The sequence below is a fragment of the Enhydra lutris genome, unplaced genomic scaffold, assembly GCF_002288905.1.
Source record: "Enhydra lutris kenyoni isolate GAN:26980312 unplaced genomic scaffold, ASM228890v2 scaffoldscaffold4, whole genome shotgun sequence".
Classification (NCBI taxonomy): domain Eukaryota; kingdom Metazoa; phylum Chordata; class Mammalia; order Carnivora; family Mustelidae; genus Enhydra; species Enhydra lutris.
Window position 1 is genome coordinate 494355 of NW_019154088.1, and position 21536 is coordinate 515890.

Below are 21536 nucleotides of genomic sequence, written 5' to 3' on the forward strand. Positions count from 1 at the left end.
TTGGCTTGTGTTAATCAAGAATGATGCAGGGTTGGCACTGGATAAATTCTTGTTGGTGGGGTGAGTGGGTAAGGAGGTAAGGGTCAGAGCAGAGCCTTGGCCGACTGTTCAGGGCTGCTGCTTTGAAGTTAAGATGGAGGGGCCATCTTTTTTTTTTTTAAAGATTTCATTTATTTATTTGACAGAGAGAGATCACAAGTCAGCAGAGAGGTAGTCAGAGAGAGAGGAGGAAACAGGCTCCCTAACTGAGCAGAGAGCCCGATGTAGGCCTCGATCCCAGGATCCTGAGACCATGACCTGAGCTGAAGGCAGAGGCTTAACCCACTGAGCCACCCAGGCGCCCTGGAGGGGCCATCTTAGGTGCTCTTCTAACATCCTCTTAATAATAATATTATCATTATTAATACTATTTTAGTGTCCTGCTTCATGCCGACTGCTTTGTGTTTGCTGTCTCGTTTAAATTCTTTGAGGTAGGTTCTCAGGACTTGCCTCAAAATACCAGGGAGCCAGGTCTCATTTTGTACTAATTTGTAACTAAAGAGCAAAACTGTTTCTCCTCCGTGCACTTACTCCTACATACTCCACACACTTCCAGGGGCAGGCCTGTAGGGGTGCCCTGGATCCCTCCCTCCCTGCCCCAGCTGCCAGAACTAATGTCATCGTAGGCTTTATCTTGTTTGTTAGTCACCATGAGAAGTGCCAAACTACCAAGGCACCTTCAGCTCTGCACTCTAATAACCATTACTCTCCATGCCTTTTTTTGTTTCTCCTGAAATTCTTTTGTGCTCTTTGGAACTAATAGCTGGTTATTTGTAAAATTGCCTATATCCTCAAGTTCTCTTCTGAATGTTCTCTTTACATTCCTGCTCAGAGCCCCGGTTTCTCCTGAGGACTCTGCTTCTCCTACCGCCTCTAGTGGTGCTGTTTTCTCTCCCCCACATCCTTTGTACCACTGGCCCTGGAGGTGGGGGTGGGGGTGTCCTCATTTTTCCTCATTCTGTGTTGTCTGTTCCCTCTCGTCCCTACCACACCTTAGCTTTGAAACACATGTCATTTATTAGACTAGACCATGCCACAGCCGCTCCTATTAAATCTTGATTTTAGGTGTGCCTGGGTGGCTCAGTTGGTTAAGCACATGCCTTCAGCTCAGGTTATGATCCCAGGGTCCTAGGATGGAGTCCCGAGCTGGGCTCCCTGCTCAGCGGGAAGTCTGCTTCTCCCTCTTCTTCTGTCCCTCCCCATCACTCGTGCTCTCCCTCTCTCTCAAATAAATACATAAAATCTTAAAAAAAAACAAACCCACATCTTGATTTTAGTACCTGTGTGGATCATCCTTCTAATGCTCTGGTCTCAGCTCTGTGCTCCTCCCGTGATCTTGTCCCCCTGCCCCTCCTGTAACCACTCATTCCCTTGGTCCTAGTCTAGACCTATAGCCCCACCGTATCTCAATCTCAGACATCCCTCCTGTCTTTCCAGCTCATTTCCTTTAGTGCACTGAGTCTAACAATTCATCTCTTTACCAGGCCCTGCAATCTTTTGATTTTCCTTTCCACTGACCTCATCCCCTACGTGTCTTCATTCCCCTCCCGCTGAACTCCAGTTATGAGCACTTCACTACAAATGCCTCACCTTTCTTGCCCTTCTTGCTTTTGTCACACTTCAACTCTTCACATACTTGATTCCTAGAGCCACGCAGCTGAAAGGGCTAACTCGTCTTGCTTTAACTGCATCATCCCAAAACTTAGGCCACCTCACAGTATACCCTAGTCCTTTCACTTGCCTTCTTTCCAGTAACCATTTTATACCTTCTGGCCCCTCAAATCTGTGTCTCCCCTGATTTTCACTCTTTGGCTCCTATTTTAGTGAGAAGATAGAAACAATCAGAACATTCATGAGTTCCCACCACTATATCCAACCACCTTCCAGTATTTATTCCAGTGTACTCTGCTTTCCCTTCTGTTCCTGTATTAACAGTATACTGTTAATACCTGTTACTCTAGGGGCGCGTGGGTGGCTCAGTGGGTTAAGCCTCTGCCTTCGGCTAAAGTCGTGATCCCAGGGCCCTGGGATCGAGCCCCGCATCGGGCTCCCTGCTCGGCGGTGAGCCTGCTTCTCCTCTCTTTCTATGCCTGCCTCTGCCTACTTGTGATCTCTGTCTGTCAAATAAATAAAATCTTTAAAAAAAAAAAAAAAAAAAAACTTGTTACTATATACTCAGTTGGGATTGATTTTGCTCCCCAGAGGACATTAGTTGTCACAACTGGGAGACCAGGCTACTGGGTAGAGACCAGGCATGCTGCAAAATACCCTGCAATGTACAGAACAGCTCCTCACACAAAGAATTCCCTAGGCTAAAACGTCATTGAGAATCCATGCTGAAACGAACTGTCCATGCTCCTGTCTAACTACTTTGATGGTCCATCCCATCCTCTAGCCTTTCAGGACATCTCTCAGTTTCTCTTTTTCTGTAGAGGCCGTATTTCCCTTTCTTTCCTAGATCTTCTCAGCACACAGCTGTGCTTTCATTTTCCTCATCTGAAAACACATGATTGCCTCTTGCACCCATTTTCCCCTTTCAGTTGCTTCCCATTTTTCTGCTCCATTTTATAGCAAAACATCTTAAAAAGAGTTGTTTCCAGTTCCTCACAACCAACTCCCTATGAAGAAGTCCACTCCACCAAGGCTGTCTTTTTTTGTTTTTTTATAAGATTGTATTTATTTGTGAGGGACGGGGAGAGGGAGGACGAGCACACACATGTGTACTTGAGTAGGGAGAGGGGCAGAGGGAGAAGGAGAAGCAGACTCCCTGCTGAGGAGGGGCTTGATCCCAGGAACCAGAGATCATGACCTGAGCCACCCAGGCGTCCCCACCGATGGCTGTTCTTATGATGGTCACCAGTGACTTCACATAGCTAACTTTAATGGCATATTCAGCTTCATCCCATGTAGGCTATCAGCAGCTTTTGATACTCCCTCTTTGAAACATTTACTTGGTTTTAGGACACATTCTCTGGTTTGCCTCCTAGCTTACTGACTGCTCTTTGTTTGTCTTCTTTGATGGTTTCTCCTCATTTTCACAAGCTGGTAACTCTAGGGTTCAGTCCTTGGACTGCTTCTGTACACACATACCTTCAGTGATTTTGTCCAATCTTCTACATTAAAACCATTTCAATGTGGGTGACTCCCAATTTTTTAGCCCCAACCTGAACTTCTGTTCAGAATATTTAGCTGCCAATTGGAATTTCAACTTGGATATCTCAAATTTAACATACACAAAACTGAACTTTTTTCCTCCCCATCTTTATGCTGCTGACTTTGACAACCCCATCCTTCTAGTTCATGTCAAAGTGCCCTGGTGTTATTTGGCACCTGTTTTTCATCTCCTCCAATTCATCAGATCACACTGACTTTACCTTCAGAATATATCCAGAATCCTGTTTCTTCTTACTTCCATTGCTCCCACCCTAGACCAAGCCAGAATTCTCTGTCTCCGATATGGCAGTAGCTGGTGTATCTGCTTCTACCACTGTCCACTTAAACTCCATTTTCAACACAGCAGCCACAGTGAATGGTATTACCATAAAAGCCAGATTATGTTACTCTGCTGCTCAAAACCCTCTGTGTCTTCCTGTATTGCAGTAAAAGCTAGAGTCCTTCAAAGGTCTGTGACACCTTCCGTGATATGCCCTGCATCTCCCCACTTACTACTTTGACCTCATTTCCTGCTATTCACCTTGTTCATTCTTTTCCAGCAATAGTGGCCTTTTTGTTTTTCCTTAAACACTGAAGATCTGCCAGCCCCTCAAGGGTCTTCATTCTTTTTTTTTTTTTAAATTAACATATAGTGTATTATTTGCCCCAGGGGTACAGGTCTGTGAATCGTCAGGCTTACACATTTCACAGCACTATCATAGCACATACCCTCCCCAATGTCCATCACCCAACCACCCTCTCCATACCACCCTCCCCAACCCCCCCGCCAACCCTCAGTTTGTTTTGTGAGTCTCTTGTGGTTTGTCTCCCCCCTGATCCCATCTTGTTTCATTTTTTCCTTCTCTACCCCCAAACCCTGCACTTTGCCTCTCAAATTCCTCATATCAGGGAGATCATAAGATAATTGTCTTTCTTGGGGCACCTGGGTGGCTCAGTGGGTTAAAGCCTCTACCTTTGGCTCAGGTCATGATCCCAGGGTCCTGGGATCCAGCCCCGAATTGGGCTCTCTGCTCAACAGGGAACCTGCTTCCTCCTCTCTCTGCCTGCCTCTCTGCCTACTTGTGATTTCTGTCTGTCAAATAAATAAATAAAATCTTTTTAAAAAAAGTTGTTTAAAAAAAAGATAATTGTCTTTCTCTGATTGACTTATTTCGCTCAACATAATACCCTCTAGTTCATCCACGTTGTTGCAAATGGTAAGATTTCATTTCTTCTGATGGCTGCATAGTATTCCATTGTGTATATATATCACATCTTCTTTATCCATTCGTCTGTTGATGGACATCTAGGTTTTTTCCATAGTTTGGCTATTGTGGACATTGCTGCTATAAACGTTCAGGTGCACGTGCCCTCAGGGTCTTCATTCTTGTTGCTCCCTCTGCTCAAGAACTCTTCCTCAGCTAGAGCCTGTTCCATTAGTCTCATAATCTTTAAGTCTTTGCTCTAATTTTTTTCTTTCTTTAGTGAGGACTTTCTGACAATCCTACTTAAAATTATACTCCTCCAGCACTTTTTAGCCCCCTTCCTGTTTTATTTCTCTTGATAGCACTTATCACCTTCTAATCTAATAGGTTTTTTAAAAGATTTTATTTGACAGACATCACAAGTAGGCAGAGAGACAGGCAGAGAGAGAGGGAAGCAGGCTCTCCGCTGAGCAAAGAATCAGATGCGGGGCTCAATCCCAGGACCCTGAGACCATGACCTGAGCCTAAGGCAGAAGCTTAACCCACTGAGCCTCCTAGGCACTCCTAATCTAATAGTTTTATTTGTGTTTGTTGTTTGACTCCTCCCATTAGAGTAGGAACTTCATGAGATGAAGGGATTTTTATCTTGTTTTATTCATTGCCGTGTAATCTCCCAGTACTTGGAATAGGGTGGACATTCAGTTAGCATTTGCTGAATGAGTAAGTTGCTGTGGAGGTAAACCAGAGATAATAAAAAACTATCAAGTTAAGACTTGGGTCAAAAGATAAAACAAATTGGGATTATATGCACTTGGGAAAAGAGTAAGTTTCTGGTTACGTACTAAGTAGAAAGTGCTGATAAACACTTTTTTCATTGACAAGGAGCGACCCATAAATGGGTTGAAAATACACTGAGACATGGACATTTATAATCAGAAATTTTGGGGTAGAAGACAGAGTGTTTAGGATACAGGTAGAAAGGAAAATTCCTCTCCATGAATATATTTGAGAACAAGAATGATCTCTGCCTCTCTAGGCTTGGGGAGTTAATTTGGTAAATGGGAATCAAGCATATTATTTTGTATTAGCCTCGGGTATTGTAAGTTTTTATTAATATTGTGGGATGAAATGGATCTTGGAGGGGGATCTTTTTTAGCCCTATTAGACCCAGCTGGTTCTGCTTAGTAGGAGACTTCTTTAGGGAGCTTGGGCTCTTGGCTGAGGCTTCTCAAGATAGCCTCACAGTTTGTAAAACCAAGAGACTAAAATCATGGCTCCTTGAGTCCCAAATTGTGGACTTCTCCTAGCTCAGTCTCTCCCGAGTCTCCTATTGGCAGTACAGGGTCAGTGTGTGCTGCTGATTTCCACGAGTGAAGACACTTGAGGATTGTCAGGCCCCTGGACAGCATCCAGCTGAGTCATATATGGAGCCCCAGGGCAGGCTGACTAAAGGATCAGAGGTAGGCTCCTGTTACAGAAGGCAGTGTGAGAAAGGGAACCTGTACTCAGCTCACCTGGCCTTGAGACTAGCTCTACCCCTAGGGTCTTTGCTCTGTGGTTTGGAATTTCGCCAAACTCATGACTATGAGGGCGGCATCCTGGGAATGTTGCAGGACTTCATGAAGACACATGCCACTCAGACTACACAATTAGGAAGAAAGCAGAGGACAGGTGAGCACAATGGTCAGTTCCTACTTTCCGACAGTTTCCCTACTTGCTGGTCCTGTTCCTACATACCTACTTTGATTCACCTGTAAGTCCTGCTCAGAGGTGTGGCCTGAAGGAACAGGAATATTGAAAGAAGTAAGTTTCAGTTTCCCCCTTTAGTGGTGCTTCTGCTTCTGCTTCTCTGGTATAAGGTCACAATGTCTTCAAAAGCTTTTCAGCTGCAGAAAAAAACCCCAAATTCAGCAAGGAACAGAGATCAGCTCCTCCCCACCCACTGGGGGATTTTAGGGAGAAGCCAAGAATATTAGGCTTCTCCATCTCACAGCACAATGAGGGAAGCTGGGAACCCTGATTCCTGTGGTGTCTCTTTGCCAGGGAGCATCCTTCCTCAAGGAGGCCTACTCTATCTACCCTGCCCTTCCTGGATGTGGGAAAGCTGGTTTCCTTTTATGGCTAGAGCAGCAATTGGAAACTCAAAAGCCTGTAAGAATCAGACATATAATAGCAAAGACTAAAATGGACCAGGTGAGAACTGTGACAACCAGGAATACCTACCCTGTTCTGTTGGGCAGCAACTACTTGGCTCCAGCTGAGTGTGTCCCATGAGATGGAGGCCCCAAACTACCAGATGCATGTTAAATATTGGCAATTAGTTTTGAAAATTGTAAATTCTATATGATCTGAACTAAACTTGTACAGCTAAGCTCCAGTCCAGAGGCCACCAGTGTTCAACACCTGGTCTAGAGACTCCCTCACCAGAAGTTCTTTTTTTTTTTAAATTAATTAATTTATTTATTTGACAGAGAGAGATCACAAGTAGGCAGAGAGGCAGGCAGAGAGAGAGGAAGGGAAGCAGGCTTCCTGCTGAGCAGAGAGCCCGATGCGGGGCTCTATCCCAGGACCCTGGGATCATGACCTGAGCCGAAGGCAGAGGCTTTAACCCACTGAGCCACCCAGGCGCCCCCACCAGAAGTTCTTGACATGGTCCTGCACACTGTTCAAGCTTACTGAATAGGACAGAGCCATGTGATAGGTGCCCGCCTGGACCGAAGAGCTCCAGTTCACATCTGCTGAGGAAGGTGGGTTGCAGAATGACTAGAGGAGGGGCCTCATTTCTCAGGCAGGAGAGGAAATGAGTTACTGTTGGTAGTTCTGGATTTCTTATGGGTGTCAACCTTGAGTTGTATCTCACTTCCTCATCCTCTTACTGGCTTGCTCACTTACCAGGTTTCTTGTAGAATGTATAGAGCAGGAGCAGAAGGATAAGCAGCATAGCAATGAGTACTGCCCAACAAGTGAGGAGGAACATGAGCAGGCAAAGCAGAGCCCAGGAGGGAGAGCCAGGGATGGTACCGATGGAAGGAAGGGCACCAGATTGCAGGGGAGAGTGAATGCCGCCTATCCTTTGTCCAAACCTCAGTGCCACCCACTCTTGTACCCCAAGGATACTCCTCCAACTCTCCCAGGTCCTCCTAACCCAGGACCTGACCCCATGATAACAAGTGCTCATACTAATCAGGCAACCACCTAAGGGAGGCGTGGAGACAAAGTTGACAAGGGCATAGGAGCAGAGGAAAAGTTGGAGATGATGGGGGTGATGTTCAGTTTTGGGAGAGATGAAAGGTCAGGAGGTTGGTCTACAAATGAATCATGGGTTTTAGGTTTAGAGAGACAAGGACAGCAAATTCTGGCTTCCTTCCCTCATACTCTATTCCCTACTCGTCACCGCAACTTCCATGCACACCACCACCAAGTTAGCAGACGTTTTTTTTTCCACTTTCAGGACTAGAGATGAAGAAAACAGGTGTGTCAGGGCCAAGCCCTATACGTCAGAGGTAGGGCAGTGAGGGGCAGGAGGGGAAAGGTGATTAATGAAGGCCCGTGTGGGGGTGGAGGAGGAGTACTCACCAATAAGAATAAATACTACAGCAATAAGGAATGTGAATAGATAGCCTCACATAGTTCATGGGTCCTGCCTTAGCCTTTCCCAAAAAGCCGATTTATTATTATTATATATAATATATATATTATATATATATAATAATTATATTATTATTATTATTATCCGATAGTTTATTCTGGCAGAGCTACTTTAAGAGGGCACGGCAATCACTGGGGAACGGTCCCAGGAAGAGAGAGAGTGATTGCCCCCTTCTCCTTTCGAGAGGTAGGAGGGAGTGAACAAAGAAGAAAGAGTTGAGGGAGCTTAGGGGTCTTAAGGGGAAGAAAGGATGGGAGTAGAGTGCAGGGAGACACCTGGTAAGTGAGGGATGGGAAGATGGGAGGCAGATGGAAGAGAGTTATTCTCCCTAAACTTTGCCTTGATATACAGACAGACTTTGAATTTTTCTATACGAGCTTGGACTGTCTCTTAAACACCGGCCAACCACAATCATCACCTCCCTACATTGTCATCTAACTACTGGTTGCTGAGTTGGAGCCCTCTTGTACTCCTCATCCTCCAAAAATTATGCTCTTAGGATAGCCCTAGACTCTACCTACATTTTCTCCTTTTTCCACCAAGACTCTTGGTAAGATAACAACTAACCTGGAAGATTTCAGGGGTTGAAACAAAGCAGGAAAGGACAGAGGACAGAAGAGCATTGAAGATTATGGGCAGTCGTGAGGGGGACAGAGACAGACACCATCCATGCTCATGCCTGAGGAGAAGGGCAGGCAGAGGCAGAAATCAGTGCATTGCAAACGCAGTGCATTCCCCTCATATTTTCACCTAGCTTTCCCAGAAGTTGCTTGACATACTAAATTTTATACTATCTTTGAAGGTTTTACCCTGCCCACATAAATCCCCTTAGGTCATTCTTGGTTTTTGAGCATTACACTGGCAGGCGATGGACTAAGTAAAGTTTCTCTCTCTCATCTCCTCCTTAGGTTCACTCACCTGATGGTGATTAGAGAGGGCATACAGGCAGGACCCTTGCTCTGCCTAACTGTGGAAATCCTAGCCACATTGGTATTCTGGCCCCAGGCAGCTCCCATTCGCACACCCACACCGGTCCTATTTCCTGGAGCTTCTCCAGTCATACAGGAGCCTGGAAATGAGCCTGGGAACAGACATTCCTTTGTGGGGAGAGAACCACATCACAGAGCAGTAGGACTACCTAGGTACCATCAGTGCCAAAAGGGGGAATGGAAGTTTGTTTGAAGGTGCTGGGGTGGGGAGAATACCAAATTTTATTTTATTAAAAAAAAAAAAGATTTTTATGTATTTATTTGAGAGAGAGGGAGAGAGCATACAAGGAGGGGGGAGGGGCAGAGGGAGAAGCAGGCTCTCCGCTGAGCAGGGAGTCCCACAAAGGGCTTGATCCCAGAAGCCTGGGATCAAGACCCAAGCTGAAGACAGACACTCAACCAACTGAGCTACCCAGATGCCCCGGGAATACCAAATTTGATAATCAAAGACCACCACACAATTTTTTAGTGAAATGAGGGATGGGAAGAAATGGTGAAGGAAGGTGAGGGGCTACCTGCACATAAACTACTTTTAATGTGATTGATGAAGTCTCTTGCTCATTTCATCACTTATACCCTCAGCCCTCAGAGGCAGAAAGCAGGGCTCCAGGTCATTCTGCCCAGAAGGCTGGAGTGGAGGGCCTTACTGCTTGTGGCAGAGATCCCCAGGTAGGAAAGTGTGTTCACATGATGGCAGAGATAGCTGGCGCAGGGTCCTGGAAACAACAGTGGAAGCATTAGTGGTGAGAGAAGGGGTAGATGCTCCATGCCTTGGTATGGTTCTCACCTTGAAGTCTCCAGAGATGCTGGTCCCTGTGAGTACCCCAGTGGCTAAAGAGAAAAAGATGGAAAACATGCCAAAGAAACTGCCCTCTGGACCTCACCACTGTGGGACCATATTTTCCAAGTAAATGCTATTTATGTAAAAGAACAGAGAAAAACTGGGTTTGGGAGGGGGCAACTCCTGGCTTCCCTTCATTCAGGCAAGATAACACCTGTACCCAGTTTACTGTCAGTGACTTAGGCTGGGACAAATAAGGCAAGATTGTAAATTAGTCAGCCCAGGGACCTATAGGACTTAGTATTCTGATGGCCAACTTGCAAATGACATATGGAATCAGAACTCATGGGGTCTTTTCTGGGGAGATGTGGACTAATGAGGTGCCCTGCTCCGAGGGGAGGTGACATTTTGAGGCATGCATTCCCTTTAATACATTTCTCAGCCAGCTTCCCATTGTCTCACCTGGGCACCCAAAGAAGAAAGTGGCTGGTCAGGTGGGGGTTGTGGGGAGGAATGTTCTAGCAGATAGTTGATGAAAGAGAGGATTTGGGTGGTGGGGCGCCTAGGTGGCTCAGTTGATTATGCGTCTGCCTAACCCAGGGTCCTGGGACCCAGCAGGGGAGTCTGCTCCTCTGACTTCCAGCAGGGGAGTCTATCCTCCCATAGCCCCTTCTCGTGCTTTCTTTCAATGTCAAATAAATATTTTTTAAAAAGAGAGGGGGATCAGGAAGATTGTTTGGAGGAATACCATGGGTGTTTTTTAAAAAAAAAAAAAAAAAAAAGAGAAGTGAGTGGAAGGGAAGGAAGAACTCCCACCTCCTCACTCTCTTCTCCCATCCTCTTAAGTTCCGTTTCCCATCGGCCTCTTCCCATAAAGGAGTCTGGCTAAATGGGTGTCCTTTTCCTTCTTGCCTCAAATTGCAAAGTGTCCCTTCCCTTACTAGAAGGGTGGATCTCAAGATTGTGAATATCTGGGAGCTGGAAATGGCATTTCTCATCTGGTAGTCTTGTCTAGTGCTCATCCTAGCAGATCCCTAGAATACATCCTTATTTTTCCCTGAAAGAGTTGGCATATGGAGTCTGTTCCAGCAAATTTGTGCAGTTTCAGGTTGAGTCCCTGAGAATCTGCTCTGCCAGCTACACACACACACACACACACACACACACACACACACACACAATTCCATATCTCCCCACATTTGGCCCTTTTCCGATCTGTCCAGCTCTTACGGCCATCCCCTCAGTTACTCTAACCCTCACCTTGACTCCCTGGCCACTGCCTTAGACCTCCACTCCACACTACCCATTGCCAAGCACAGAAGGACTGTCAGGGTCACCAGGCCCACCAACACTAACTCATTTTCCAGATCTGTGTTAGGTAGCTGCACCCATGCTCCCGGAAGGGCAGAGACTTTATTGACTGATTTGATGCCTCCACCTGATTCTTAAAATGACTTGTCCAGGCTGGAGTCACAAAAAGTGCAGGCTGGTGGTCAGCGGATTTGGGAAAAGGGCATATCAAAGAAGGGGATGAACATTACCTGGAGCAGGTTTGAAAAGATCTCTGTGAAAACTGCCTGTTCATAGCCATCACTTGTTAGCCAAAGCGAAGGTGATCCAGATGGAACCGCCAAGTGCTGGACCCAGGCTTCTTGAAATAGGAAATAGTGCCAGAGAGGAGAGGAAAGAGGAACAAGTCTGGTCTCACCCCTCCCTGATGGGAAAGCCATCCTCTCACGCAGTGTGAGGAACAATCATGCTTTGCTCTCTGGTTGAGTCAGCCTGGACAAATCTTTTTTATTGGTCAGCGAATCCACCCCAGCAGCCACGCCCCAAACCCCAATCCTATCTTCCAGGGAGAGGGGAGAGAAGAGGCATTGCTGTCTTATTCCCTAAATTTCTTCCCCATAAAGATACCTAGAACTATAGCAAAACCCCCAGATTTAGGGGGTCTCAGAGTAAGAAAGAGGTGTTATCCTGGACAGATGGAGCAGCTGTTGGTGTCCCACCCCAGAGAAAATGCTCATGATCCCCCAGAACATTGGTTCCCCCCAGCAGCAGAGATCACTCCACCTTCCACTGATGGGTCCTCATCCCAGGGATCTAGGTGAGGATTAGACTCATCCTGACTCTCTGAACACACAGGGTTGGGCTTCTCTTTCTCACCACTGACCCCACTTCTGGACAGGGAGGAAATCCCAAGGTGTGGGGTGGATCACCGGTGGTAGGTATCCCTGACTCCCCCTTCACCTCTGCCCTGGGTGGATCCAGCCTGGTTATGTGTGCATTTCATGTCAGTACTGTTCCCTCCAGAATCTCAGCTTTATCGTGCACAGGAAAACCAACAGCCAAACCCTAGAACTGACCCCAAACACATCCCTCCCTTCGATTTTCTGGTCCCAGGCTCCCGCGGGTCTGTGCAGACCTCCACACCCACCCCCCAACCCCCCAGACCCATTCGGTGAATGCAGCCTTTATAGCCTGGCTCACTCCCCCATCCCTGCATCCTTTTTGGCTTCTGAATTTGCCTCGCTCAGCGCAAGGACGTGACCTACAGGTGGAAGGGAGGAGGTCATCTCGGGACGAGCCCAGGGGGATTGGATGACAGAGTTTGGGCGCCCGGAGTCCAGTCCCCAAGCCCGCCAGCACCGGCTATAATTAGTCGGGTGGGGCCATTGACCCGGTTGCGGGGCAAGTTCCCTCTGCCACACGGTCCGAAGCTAATAAGGTTCAAGTGAGAGGCAGGAGGAACGCTGGTTTCTCGGGAGGGTGACTATCGGGATGGGCTGGGGGCAAGCCGGGTGGGATACACTGCGGCTACTGAATCCGTACACAGGCTCCTTGCACGCTTCGCTGCGCTTGGTGAATCCCAGAGTCGGGCAGCATAGCCTAGGGGCTCGAACCTTGGGATTGGGGGTGGGGAGTGGGGTTTGAAGTAGGGAGAGGGACTGTCATGTTGCCGGGTTGGAGGCAGGGGTTCCTCCGGCCTCTCTGGGTCCAGCTCTGAACCCCTCCTCTCTTCCCTCTGTTCACCTGCGGCAAAACAGCGAACCCGACCATGAGCGTCTCGGACTCCGCACATCATCCCTCCGACCCCGGGAGCGTCTCTCTTCCTGCCCAGAAGGACCTCCTCGGCCTCCCTTTACCCGACCAGAGAACCCCTTCCTGGCCTCGTTCCCCGGACGAGGATCCCGGTTTGCCCCCCTTTCCTCTGGAAGACACTGTCCCCAGGCCTTTGGACCCGGGGAACCTTCCATCTCCAGCCTTGTCCCTAGAGGAAGAAGAGGAGGAAGAGACTGAAGACGAAGAGGACTCGGCGGAGCCGGAGGGACTGCGCAGCGAGGAACACCCGAGCCAGTTTTTCGCGGAGGCACAGCGGCTTCGGGAGCAGAGGTTGTTGCTGGACGAAGAGGTGTCCATTGCGGGGCGAGTATACGGGGTGCATCGGGTAATCTTGGCTGCGATTAGCAGCCTCTTCCGAGACAGGCTGCTGGGCGGCAAAAGGCCACAACCGCCCCTCAGCCTAGACGTGACCGCCAGGGCCTGGGAGGCCGTGCTGACCTTTGCCTATGAGGGGTTCCTGGGCCCTGCCCCGGGGGGAGATGTGCTGGTCGTGGCGGAGGCTCTGGGAGCACCCCGGGTGAAGGCCGCGGCCCAGTGGAGATGCGAAGGGGCTGGAAGCGCCAGGGAAGACGGAAAGCCGCCCAGCCAGGTGGAGGAGCTGAGGGAAAACCTGCGCAGTATTGAGCTCCTATACAAAGAGGGTGTCGGGTGCGACCTGGAGCTGGAGGCAGGCGCCTGTCGGCTGCGAGGTGAGAACCTGGGTGGCATTACATTACTGCAGGTGCAAATATGTGTGTGCAAGCTGTGGGTGGTTTGATCTCTACCACAGTGGTTTTGATCCCTGCTGTAGTCAGAATTTCCCTGGGGGTGGCCTTTGGTGCCTTTCCTGACCCACTGAGAGTTGAGGCATGCGCAGCTGAGTTGTTTTCCTGGGAGCACTGACAGATTTAAGATGACCCTTCAACGTGTGGCTTTCCCTGTGCCCAGTAACAAGGGATTTCCAGCCAGCTGGCTGGTGTTAGGAGTATAGTCTAAGCCAGGAGAACAAGCAGAAAGTGATTGACTCAAACAGGGTGTTTAACCAAAGGCCCTTCTTGGCATCTTCTATTTAGGACATAGGAAAGCCAGAGGAATATGGTGGGAAAACTCACCGTGTGTCCTCTCACCTAAGTGTTCTTGACACCATGGTAGATAGGAGTCCTACAGCTAACAACAAGATCTGGCTTTGTTTTTCCACAATCTTAAGACTACCAGGACATGGCACTTTGAAGTTAACTGTGTTCATCACTAGGAAAGCTAAGGACAGTTGAATAAATTGAGTATTATTCAGATTCTACTAACTTAGTGAGGTAGGGGGGTCCAGGAATTTTTACACACGTCCTCTCTTTTCATTCTTGCTTTAAACTAGTAAAGTAGGTATCGTTATCCCTAGGTGCAGGGGGAAAGTGGTAAACTAAGACATGATAACTGGTGAGAACAAGGATATTAGCTGATATTCAATAGCCCAGTCTGCTTTCACTAGGCCATGCATTCCCTTCTGTGCGACCAAACCAAAGACACATAGGATCTGACAAATCGGAGTTAGAATGCAAGCACATACAAATTTGAAATTAAAAGGTATTGATTCAGAGATTATCTAGTTCAGCTTTTATACTTTACTGATAAAGAGACCAGACTTCAAGACAGGTCCAAAATCACAAAGTTACTCCTCATTGGAATGACTGGAACCCAAAGTGCTTCTGGGACTCCCAGAGGAAAAACCATTGGGTCTTAGCTTGGACTGCTTTAACAAAAATACCATAGACTGGGTGGTTTGACAACAGAAATTTATTTCTTAACAGTTCTGGAGCCTGGAAGTCCAAGATCAGGGTGCCCTTATGGTCACATTCTGGTTAGGGCTCTCTTCCAGGTTTGCAAAGGGTCACCTTCTCACTGTATCCCCACTTGGTGGAGGGAGAGGTTATCTCGCTAATGTCTATTCTTATAAGGGTAGTAATCCCATTCATGAGGGTTCCACTCCCATACCTAATTACCTGCCAAAGGCCCCACCTACAAATATCACCACACTGGGGACTACGGCTTCAACGTATGATTTGGACGGGGGGAGATTCAATCCACAGCAGGTCTTTGTGTGCTTGTTATCATTTCTGATAGTAGTAACTGGGGGGGGGGATTTACAATTTCATAGTTACAAAGTTTTCTCTAGGGTTTGGAATTTAAACGTACTTCTATCCCTGCCTTCATTTCCCTAAGAAACATTTCAAATTAATGGTGGAAACCTGCCATGTAAAATTCTAGGGAATAATGATGAATAGGAGGGAGAATACAAGTGACCATAACTCTTTCCCTGTGGCCCTGAGCTACAGGTTGGTTGACTATATGGGAACTGAAAAGGCTTACCTGCCTTGAGGAATGCAGTTTTTCTCAGGCAATATGTATTTGAAAGCTGTCACTGATAATCACTTCTCAGGAAGCACTGAGGCACTACTGACTGCTTAAAAAGATAGTGGAAAGCCACATCAACATCACCTGTCCTTTGAGAGAGGCCAATGTGCCACAGCTGGTCAGAGCAGCTGGAGGTTTGTAAGCTTTCCTGGGAGTTCAGTCCTGTTACCTGCCTGAGAGGACTTCCACTAGCATTTCCCCTTTTTTTCTTATGAAGCATTTCAAACACACAGCAAATTAAGAAAATATTAATATGAACGCTCAAATACCCATCTCCCAGACTTAATAGTTAACATTTTTCTAAAAGGATTTTATTTATTTATTTGACAGACAGAGATCACAAGTAGGCATAGAGGCAGACAGAAGAGAGAGACGGAAGCAGGCTCCCTGCTGAGCAGAGAGCCCTATGCGAGACTCGATCCCAGGACCCCGGGATCATGACCTGAGCTGAAGGAAGAGGCTTTAACCCACTGCGCCACCCAGATACCCCTTAACAGTTAACATTTTTATGATATTTGTTTCATCTCTTTATTTATCACTGAAGTTTAAAGTAAATCTGACATTTTGCTGATAAATACTTGGGTCTGTGTCTCTTTAAAAGAGGACATTACCATAATACCTTCCTTATGTCTAATGAAGTGAATAATAATTCCTTAGTATTATCTAGTCCATGTTGAAATTTTCCCACTTGTCCAAAAAACGTCTTTTAGAGCTGGTTCTTTCAACCTAGGACCCGCCTGAGGATTATGCTGTGCTCAGATACACATCTCTTATGCTTCCTTTATTCTTGTGATGACTTGACTTAGTTGAAAAAACAGGATTAGTTAGGTTATAGAATGCTTCATTTTCTAGATGTGTATGTGTTTTCCATTATGGTTTTAACTTTTCCTTTAGTCTCTCAATTTCCTATAAATTTGAATTGAGAGCTAGAGCTTCGATTAGATTTAGGTTAAATATTCCTAGGAACATTGCCAAAGGCAAGGGAAGCAAGGGAAAAAATGAACTATTGGGATTTTATCAAGATCAAAAGCTTTTGCACAGCAAAGGAAACAGTTAACAAAACCAAAAGACAACTGACAGAATGGGAGAAGATATTTGCAAATGACATATCAGATAAAGGGCTAGTGTCCAAAATTTATAAAGAACTTAGCAAACTCAACACCCAAAGAACAAATAATCCAATCAAGAAATGGGCAGAGGACATGAACAGACATTTCTGCAAAGAAGACATCCAGATGGCCAACAGACACATGAAAAAGTGCTCCATATCACTCGGCATCAGGGAAATACAAATCAAAACCACAATGAGATACCACCTCACACCAGTCAGAATGGCTAAAATTAACAAGTCAGGAAATGACAGATGCTGGCGAGGATGCGGAGAAAGGGGAACCCTCCTACACTATTGGTGGGAATGCAAGCTGGTGCAACCACTCTGGAAAACAGCATGGAGGTTCCTCAAAATGTTGAAAATAGAACTCCCCTATGACCCAGCAATTGCACTGCTGGGTATTTACCCTAAAGATACAAACGTAGTGATCCAAAGGGGCACGTGCACCCGAATGTTTATAGCAGCAATGTCTACAATAGCCAAACTATGGAAAGAACCTAGATGTCCATCAACAGACGAATGGATAAAGAAGATGTGGTATATATACACAATGGAATACTATGCAGCCATCAAAAGAAATGAAATCTTGCCATTTGCAACGACATGGATGGAACTAGAGGGTATCATGCTTAGCGAAATAAGTCAATCAGAGAAAGACAACTATCATATGATCTCCCTGATATGAGGGAGAGGAGATGCAACATGGGGGGTTAAGGGTGTAGGAGAAGAATAAATGAAACAAGATGGGATTGGGAGGGAGACAAACCATAAGTGACTCTTAATCTCACAAAACAAACTGAGGGTTAATGGGGGGAGGGGGTTGGGGGGGTGGGATTATGGACATTGGGGAGGGTATGTGCTATGGTGAGTGCTGTGAAGTGTGTAAACCTGGCGATTCACAGACCTGTACCCCTGGGGATAAAAAGATATTATATGTTTTAAAAAAATAAAACTTAAATTGTCTATAAAAAAAAAAAAAAAAAAGATTTAGGTTAAATATTTTGGTCATAATACTCCATGCCAAATGCCAAATATCTTAAATTGAGTTGCATTAGGAAGCATATGAGTTTAGTGATTTAGTAGCTTTGGTTAACCGGATAGTTTGGTGTCACGGGGGCCATGCAGACAGGAAGGGTATGGATACCCCAGTATGCTCCTTGCGGCCTGACATCATTGCCATTAGGTGGTGAGATCAGCTCAGATCTTCTTATCTGTGGGATAGAAAATAAATCACTTCCTTTCTGTAGGATTCAGTTTCCTTCTCTTAAAAGGAGCAACAGAACTGGATGATTTTGAAGGCGTCCAGTTTAAAATGTCATGATTCCATGTATTGTACTGACATGGGCGGGAGGTGTGCAGAGAAAAGCTGTAAATGGGAAACCTTAAGTAGGAGATGGCAGTTAGAGGAGGTTAGGTCACAGCCATTCCTGAATGTGATACCATTTTCTGATTAAAACTGGAATAACAAAATGACTGAAGCCAGTGGCTTTTACAATGGCAAAGGAAATAACTTTATTTTGTTCACAATACAAACTTATATAAATTGCACATTGGTCTTTGCAGTTTGTTTTTTGCCCCTTTTTAGCAAATGCTGTCTATAGCATCTACTCAACTTGATCCATCAAGGCTCTTTTTCTAATTGACCTAGATAAAAAAAAAACAACACAAAACGAAAAACTAAAGCAATGTTTATCGCAGTGTCTTTAGGCCACTAACATGAGAATATGCAGGATGCTTGAAAATATAAAGATACAAATTTCTAGGGTCTCCATCCAGACCTACTGAGTCAGAATCTTCGGGGGTGGGTCCCTGAATCCTGCATTTTAACAAGCACCCCATGGTATTCTTTTGCACACCACAGTTTGGCCTGTGGCCTTGGGTGGTGGGCCCAAGTTGGGGGTGTGAAGCTGGGATCGTGCCTGGCAATTTGCAACACTCTGGATTCCCCTCTGCTTCTTCTTGCAGTGCACCGAGCAGCCCTGGCCTGTGGCAGTGAGTTCTTTGGCGCCATGCTCCTGAGTGGGATGAGGGAATCCCAGGGCACAGAGGTGTCTCTGCATACCATCTCTGCCCAGGACCTGAGACTCCTCATTTCTTTCGCCTACTCTGGTGCCGTGCGGGCAAGGTGGCCAGGACTACTGAGAGCTGCCCAGGCTGCTCTGCAGTACCAGAGCTCTTCTTGCCTTGCTCTGTGCCAGAGAGCCTTGGCCCGGGGCCTCAGCCCTGCACGCTGCCTGGCCCTGTTCCCCATAGCTGAAGCCCCTGGATTAGAGAGGCTCTGGAGCAAAGCCCGTCACTACCTCCTCACCCACCTGCCTGCTGTGGCTTTGTGCCCCACTTTCCCCTCTTTACCATCTACCTGCCTGGCCGAGCTCCTGGATAGCGATGAACTACACGTGCAAGAGGAGTTTGAGGCCTTCATGGCCGCATGGCGTTGGTTAGCTGCCAACCCCGAGACCCAGGAGTCAGAGGCCAAGGCCCTGCTTCGATGTGTTCGCTTTGGCCGCATGTCCACCAGGGAGCTGCGGAGGGTACGGGCAGCTGGGCTGCCTCCAGCCCTGCCCCCAGACTTGCTGCATCAGCTCCTGGTGGAGGCTGCAGTTCCGGGTCAAGTGAGGCGGAGGGAGCCTGACCAGGCCCTGGTAGTGATTGGCGGGGATGGGCTCCGATCAGACATGGCCAGAAGACAGCCATCCCGAGGAGTGTGGTGGGCCCGGGCCTTCTGCTGCGGTACAGGATTGGTTCGAACTGTGGATTGGGGACAGCTCCCTGCCCTGCCTGCCCCGGGGCGTTTCCGGCACGGGGCTGCGAGCCTGGCAGGAAGTGAACTCTATGTGTGTGGGGGACAGGATTTCTACAGTCATGCCAACACCCTGGCTTCAACTCTCAGGTATGGGCCCCATTGAAGAGCAGGCCTCAGGGTGGGCAGCTGAGGGAAGTTGTTGGCCCAGCCAACCTCAGAGTCCTGGGGTCACTACTCTCACCTCTCATTCCACTGTGTCCAGGTGGGACCCCAGTCAAGAGGACTGGGAGGAGGTGGCGCCTTTGTGCCAGGCTCGGAGCTTTTTTCCCTTGGTGGCACTGGATGGACTACTCTATGCCCTGGGCGGCCGGAACGGTGATGTTGCTCTCGACTCTGTGGAGGCGTATAACCCCGAGCTCAATGTCTGGAGGTGAGCAGGGAAGGGGCTGTTTCTAGACATTAGGGAGAGACTAGGGGACTTGGAAGGGAAGCCGAAGAGGATTTTTGCCTGATCAGGTGCCCTGTTCTCCCTCAGGCCAGCTCCTGCCCTTCCAGCACCATGCTTTGCCCACGCAGCTGCTGTTTTGGAGGGCCGACTGTACGTGAGCGGTGGCTGCAGCGGTGCTGGCCAATACCTGTCCTCCTTGCTGCACTATGACCCCAAGCTGGAGAAGCCAGGGACACTTCTGAGCCCTATGGGCATACCTCGGGCTGGCCATGTCATGGCCGCTCTGGGGGGCCGGCTGTATGTAGCAGGTGGGCTAGGCAAAACGGGGGACCTACTGAGCTTTGAGGCCTATGAGCCAAGGACTGATAGCTGGACTCATCTGGCACCTTTGCCCTCCCCCCATGTGGGGGCTGCAGGTGCAGCTCTGCAGGGGGAGCTCCTGGTGCTGGGGGGCTACAGCCACCATACTTATGCCCTCTCCCACCTTATCCATGCTTACTGCCCTGGCCTGGGCCGCTGGCTCTGCCTGGGAACTCTACCGAAGCCTCGGGCTGAGATGCCGGCCTGCATCCTGGAGCTGCCCACTGTGCAGCACATAGCTTTAGTTCCTACGCGGCACCAAACCAAACCTGCTGGGTGAGTGGGGAGCAGCAGGGGCTGAGGGGGTGGAGGAAGGGATCAGAAATATCATGAGAGAAGGACACAGATGATGGGGGGGAGAAGGAGAAGGTTTTATTCATGATAGCATTTTATTCTAGCACAGTGTTTCATAACTCACAAACTGCTTTTGTATATATGATCTCTGTTGAGCAAAAGGTAGCTCCAGAACTCCTGGGAAAAGGCTGTTGGAGAGGGGGAGGCAGCTGAAGGCCTGGATAAGGTGAGGAGGCCCAGGAGCAGCTCTACAAGGTTTAGGGACCCTGACACGATTGTTGGTGGGGCAAGCGTATCTATTGGGAAGACAGTTAAGAAGTTCCAGTAGTCAGTGTGTAGGGGCCACGAGAGGACAGTCAGCAAAAGTGCTGATTCTGACCCATGGATCAAAATGAAAAACGTGGAAGGGCTACCCCTGAAAGAGTATGAGGAGTGTGGGGAAAAGGACTGTAATTGTCATGCTCTTCCCTTTTTCAGAACTTGCTCCTTTCTACTCTCCAATCCCCGGGACACCTAAACCCTCTTGGCAATATTCTTTCTCAGGTAACTTGCAGGTTCAGTCCAATGTTTCCTCAGCCCACACACTTCAGGCTGCCCCTAAGAGCCTCTTGGCAGAAGTCCTTGTCCCGACCTGGCAACCTGGTGCTGCACGGGAGCCCGAGTTGCCCAGGAGATGAGGCGGGAATGCTGCGTGTGGGGAAGAGGAGGAGGCCCAGGCAAAGGAGCCAGGTGTCTATAGTGGGAAAGGGATGGGATGAGGTTTGAGTGGTGGGATGGAAAAAGCCAGAAGTCTGACTGGCTTCTTTCCTTCCTTTGAGGTAGTTCAGGGATCAGGAGTGACAACAGGACAGTTGCGGTATGAGGTCCTAAGTTGTGAGACGAGGTGGAAGAGAGGAAAAGTGAGAGACAAAGAGGACTCAGGAAAGTGGTTTCCCCACTTTCTTTCTCTTTCCTCTTGAGTTTTTAAGATTCATTTCCCTTTTTTTGGCCAGGCAAAGTTAAGTCAGATGCTTCCTTTCTCCCTTCCTCCACCATGCTCTTTCTTCCTTTCTTTTTCCTTTCCTTTTCTTTCTTCTTTCTTTTCTCTTCTCCCTTCTCGCACATAGTGACCAATCCCCTACTATGTGCCAGGCACTAAATGAGGCACAAGGACACAGAGATTGGAGAGCTCCTGACCAGCAGGTAGACTTGTGGGTGGACTTAGGAGTAGGGCCACTTATCTCATCCCTCTCTTTGCTCGCTTTTAGAGGTGTGAG

General features: G+C 47.8%; 1 protein-coding gene across 1 annotated transcript; it reads left to right on the top strand.

The window, feature by feature from the left end:
• Window positions 1-12874: 12874 nt before the first annotated feature.
• LOC111158145 (kelch like family member 33) lies at window positions 12875-20266 on the top strand. The gene is made up of 4 exons (XM_022520033.1): window positions 12875-13628; window positions 18401-19325; window positions 19441-19608; window positions 19714-20266. Exons 1-4 carry the CDS (start codon window positions 12875-12877, stop codon window positions 20264-20266), a joined length of 2400 nt encoding a protein of 799 aa, XP_022375741.1.
• Window positions 20267-21536: the final 1270 nt, after the last annotated feature.

Coding starts and splice junctions, on each gene's coding strand:
- LOC111158145 (XM_022520033.1), top strand. CDS start 12,875: ATGAGCGTCTCGGACTCCGCACATCATCCCTCCGACCCCGGGAGCGTC. Junction 13,629..18,400: donor AGGCGCCTGTCGGCTGCGAG/GTGAGAACCTGG, acceptor TTCTTCTTGCAG/TGCACCGAGCAGCCCTGGCC. Junction 19,326..19,440: donor ACCCTGGCTTCAACTCTCAG/GTATGGGCCCCA, acceptor CACTGTGTCCAG/GTGGGACCCCAGTCAAGAGG.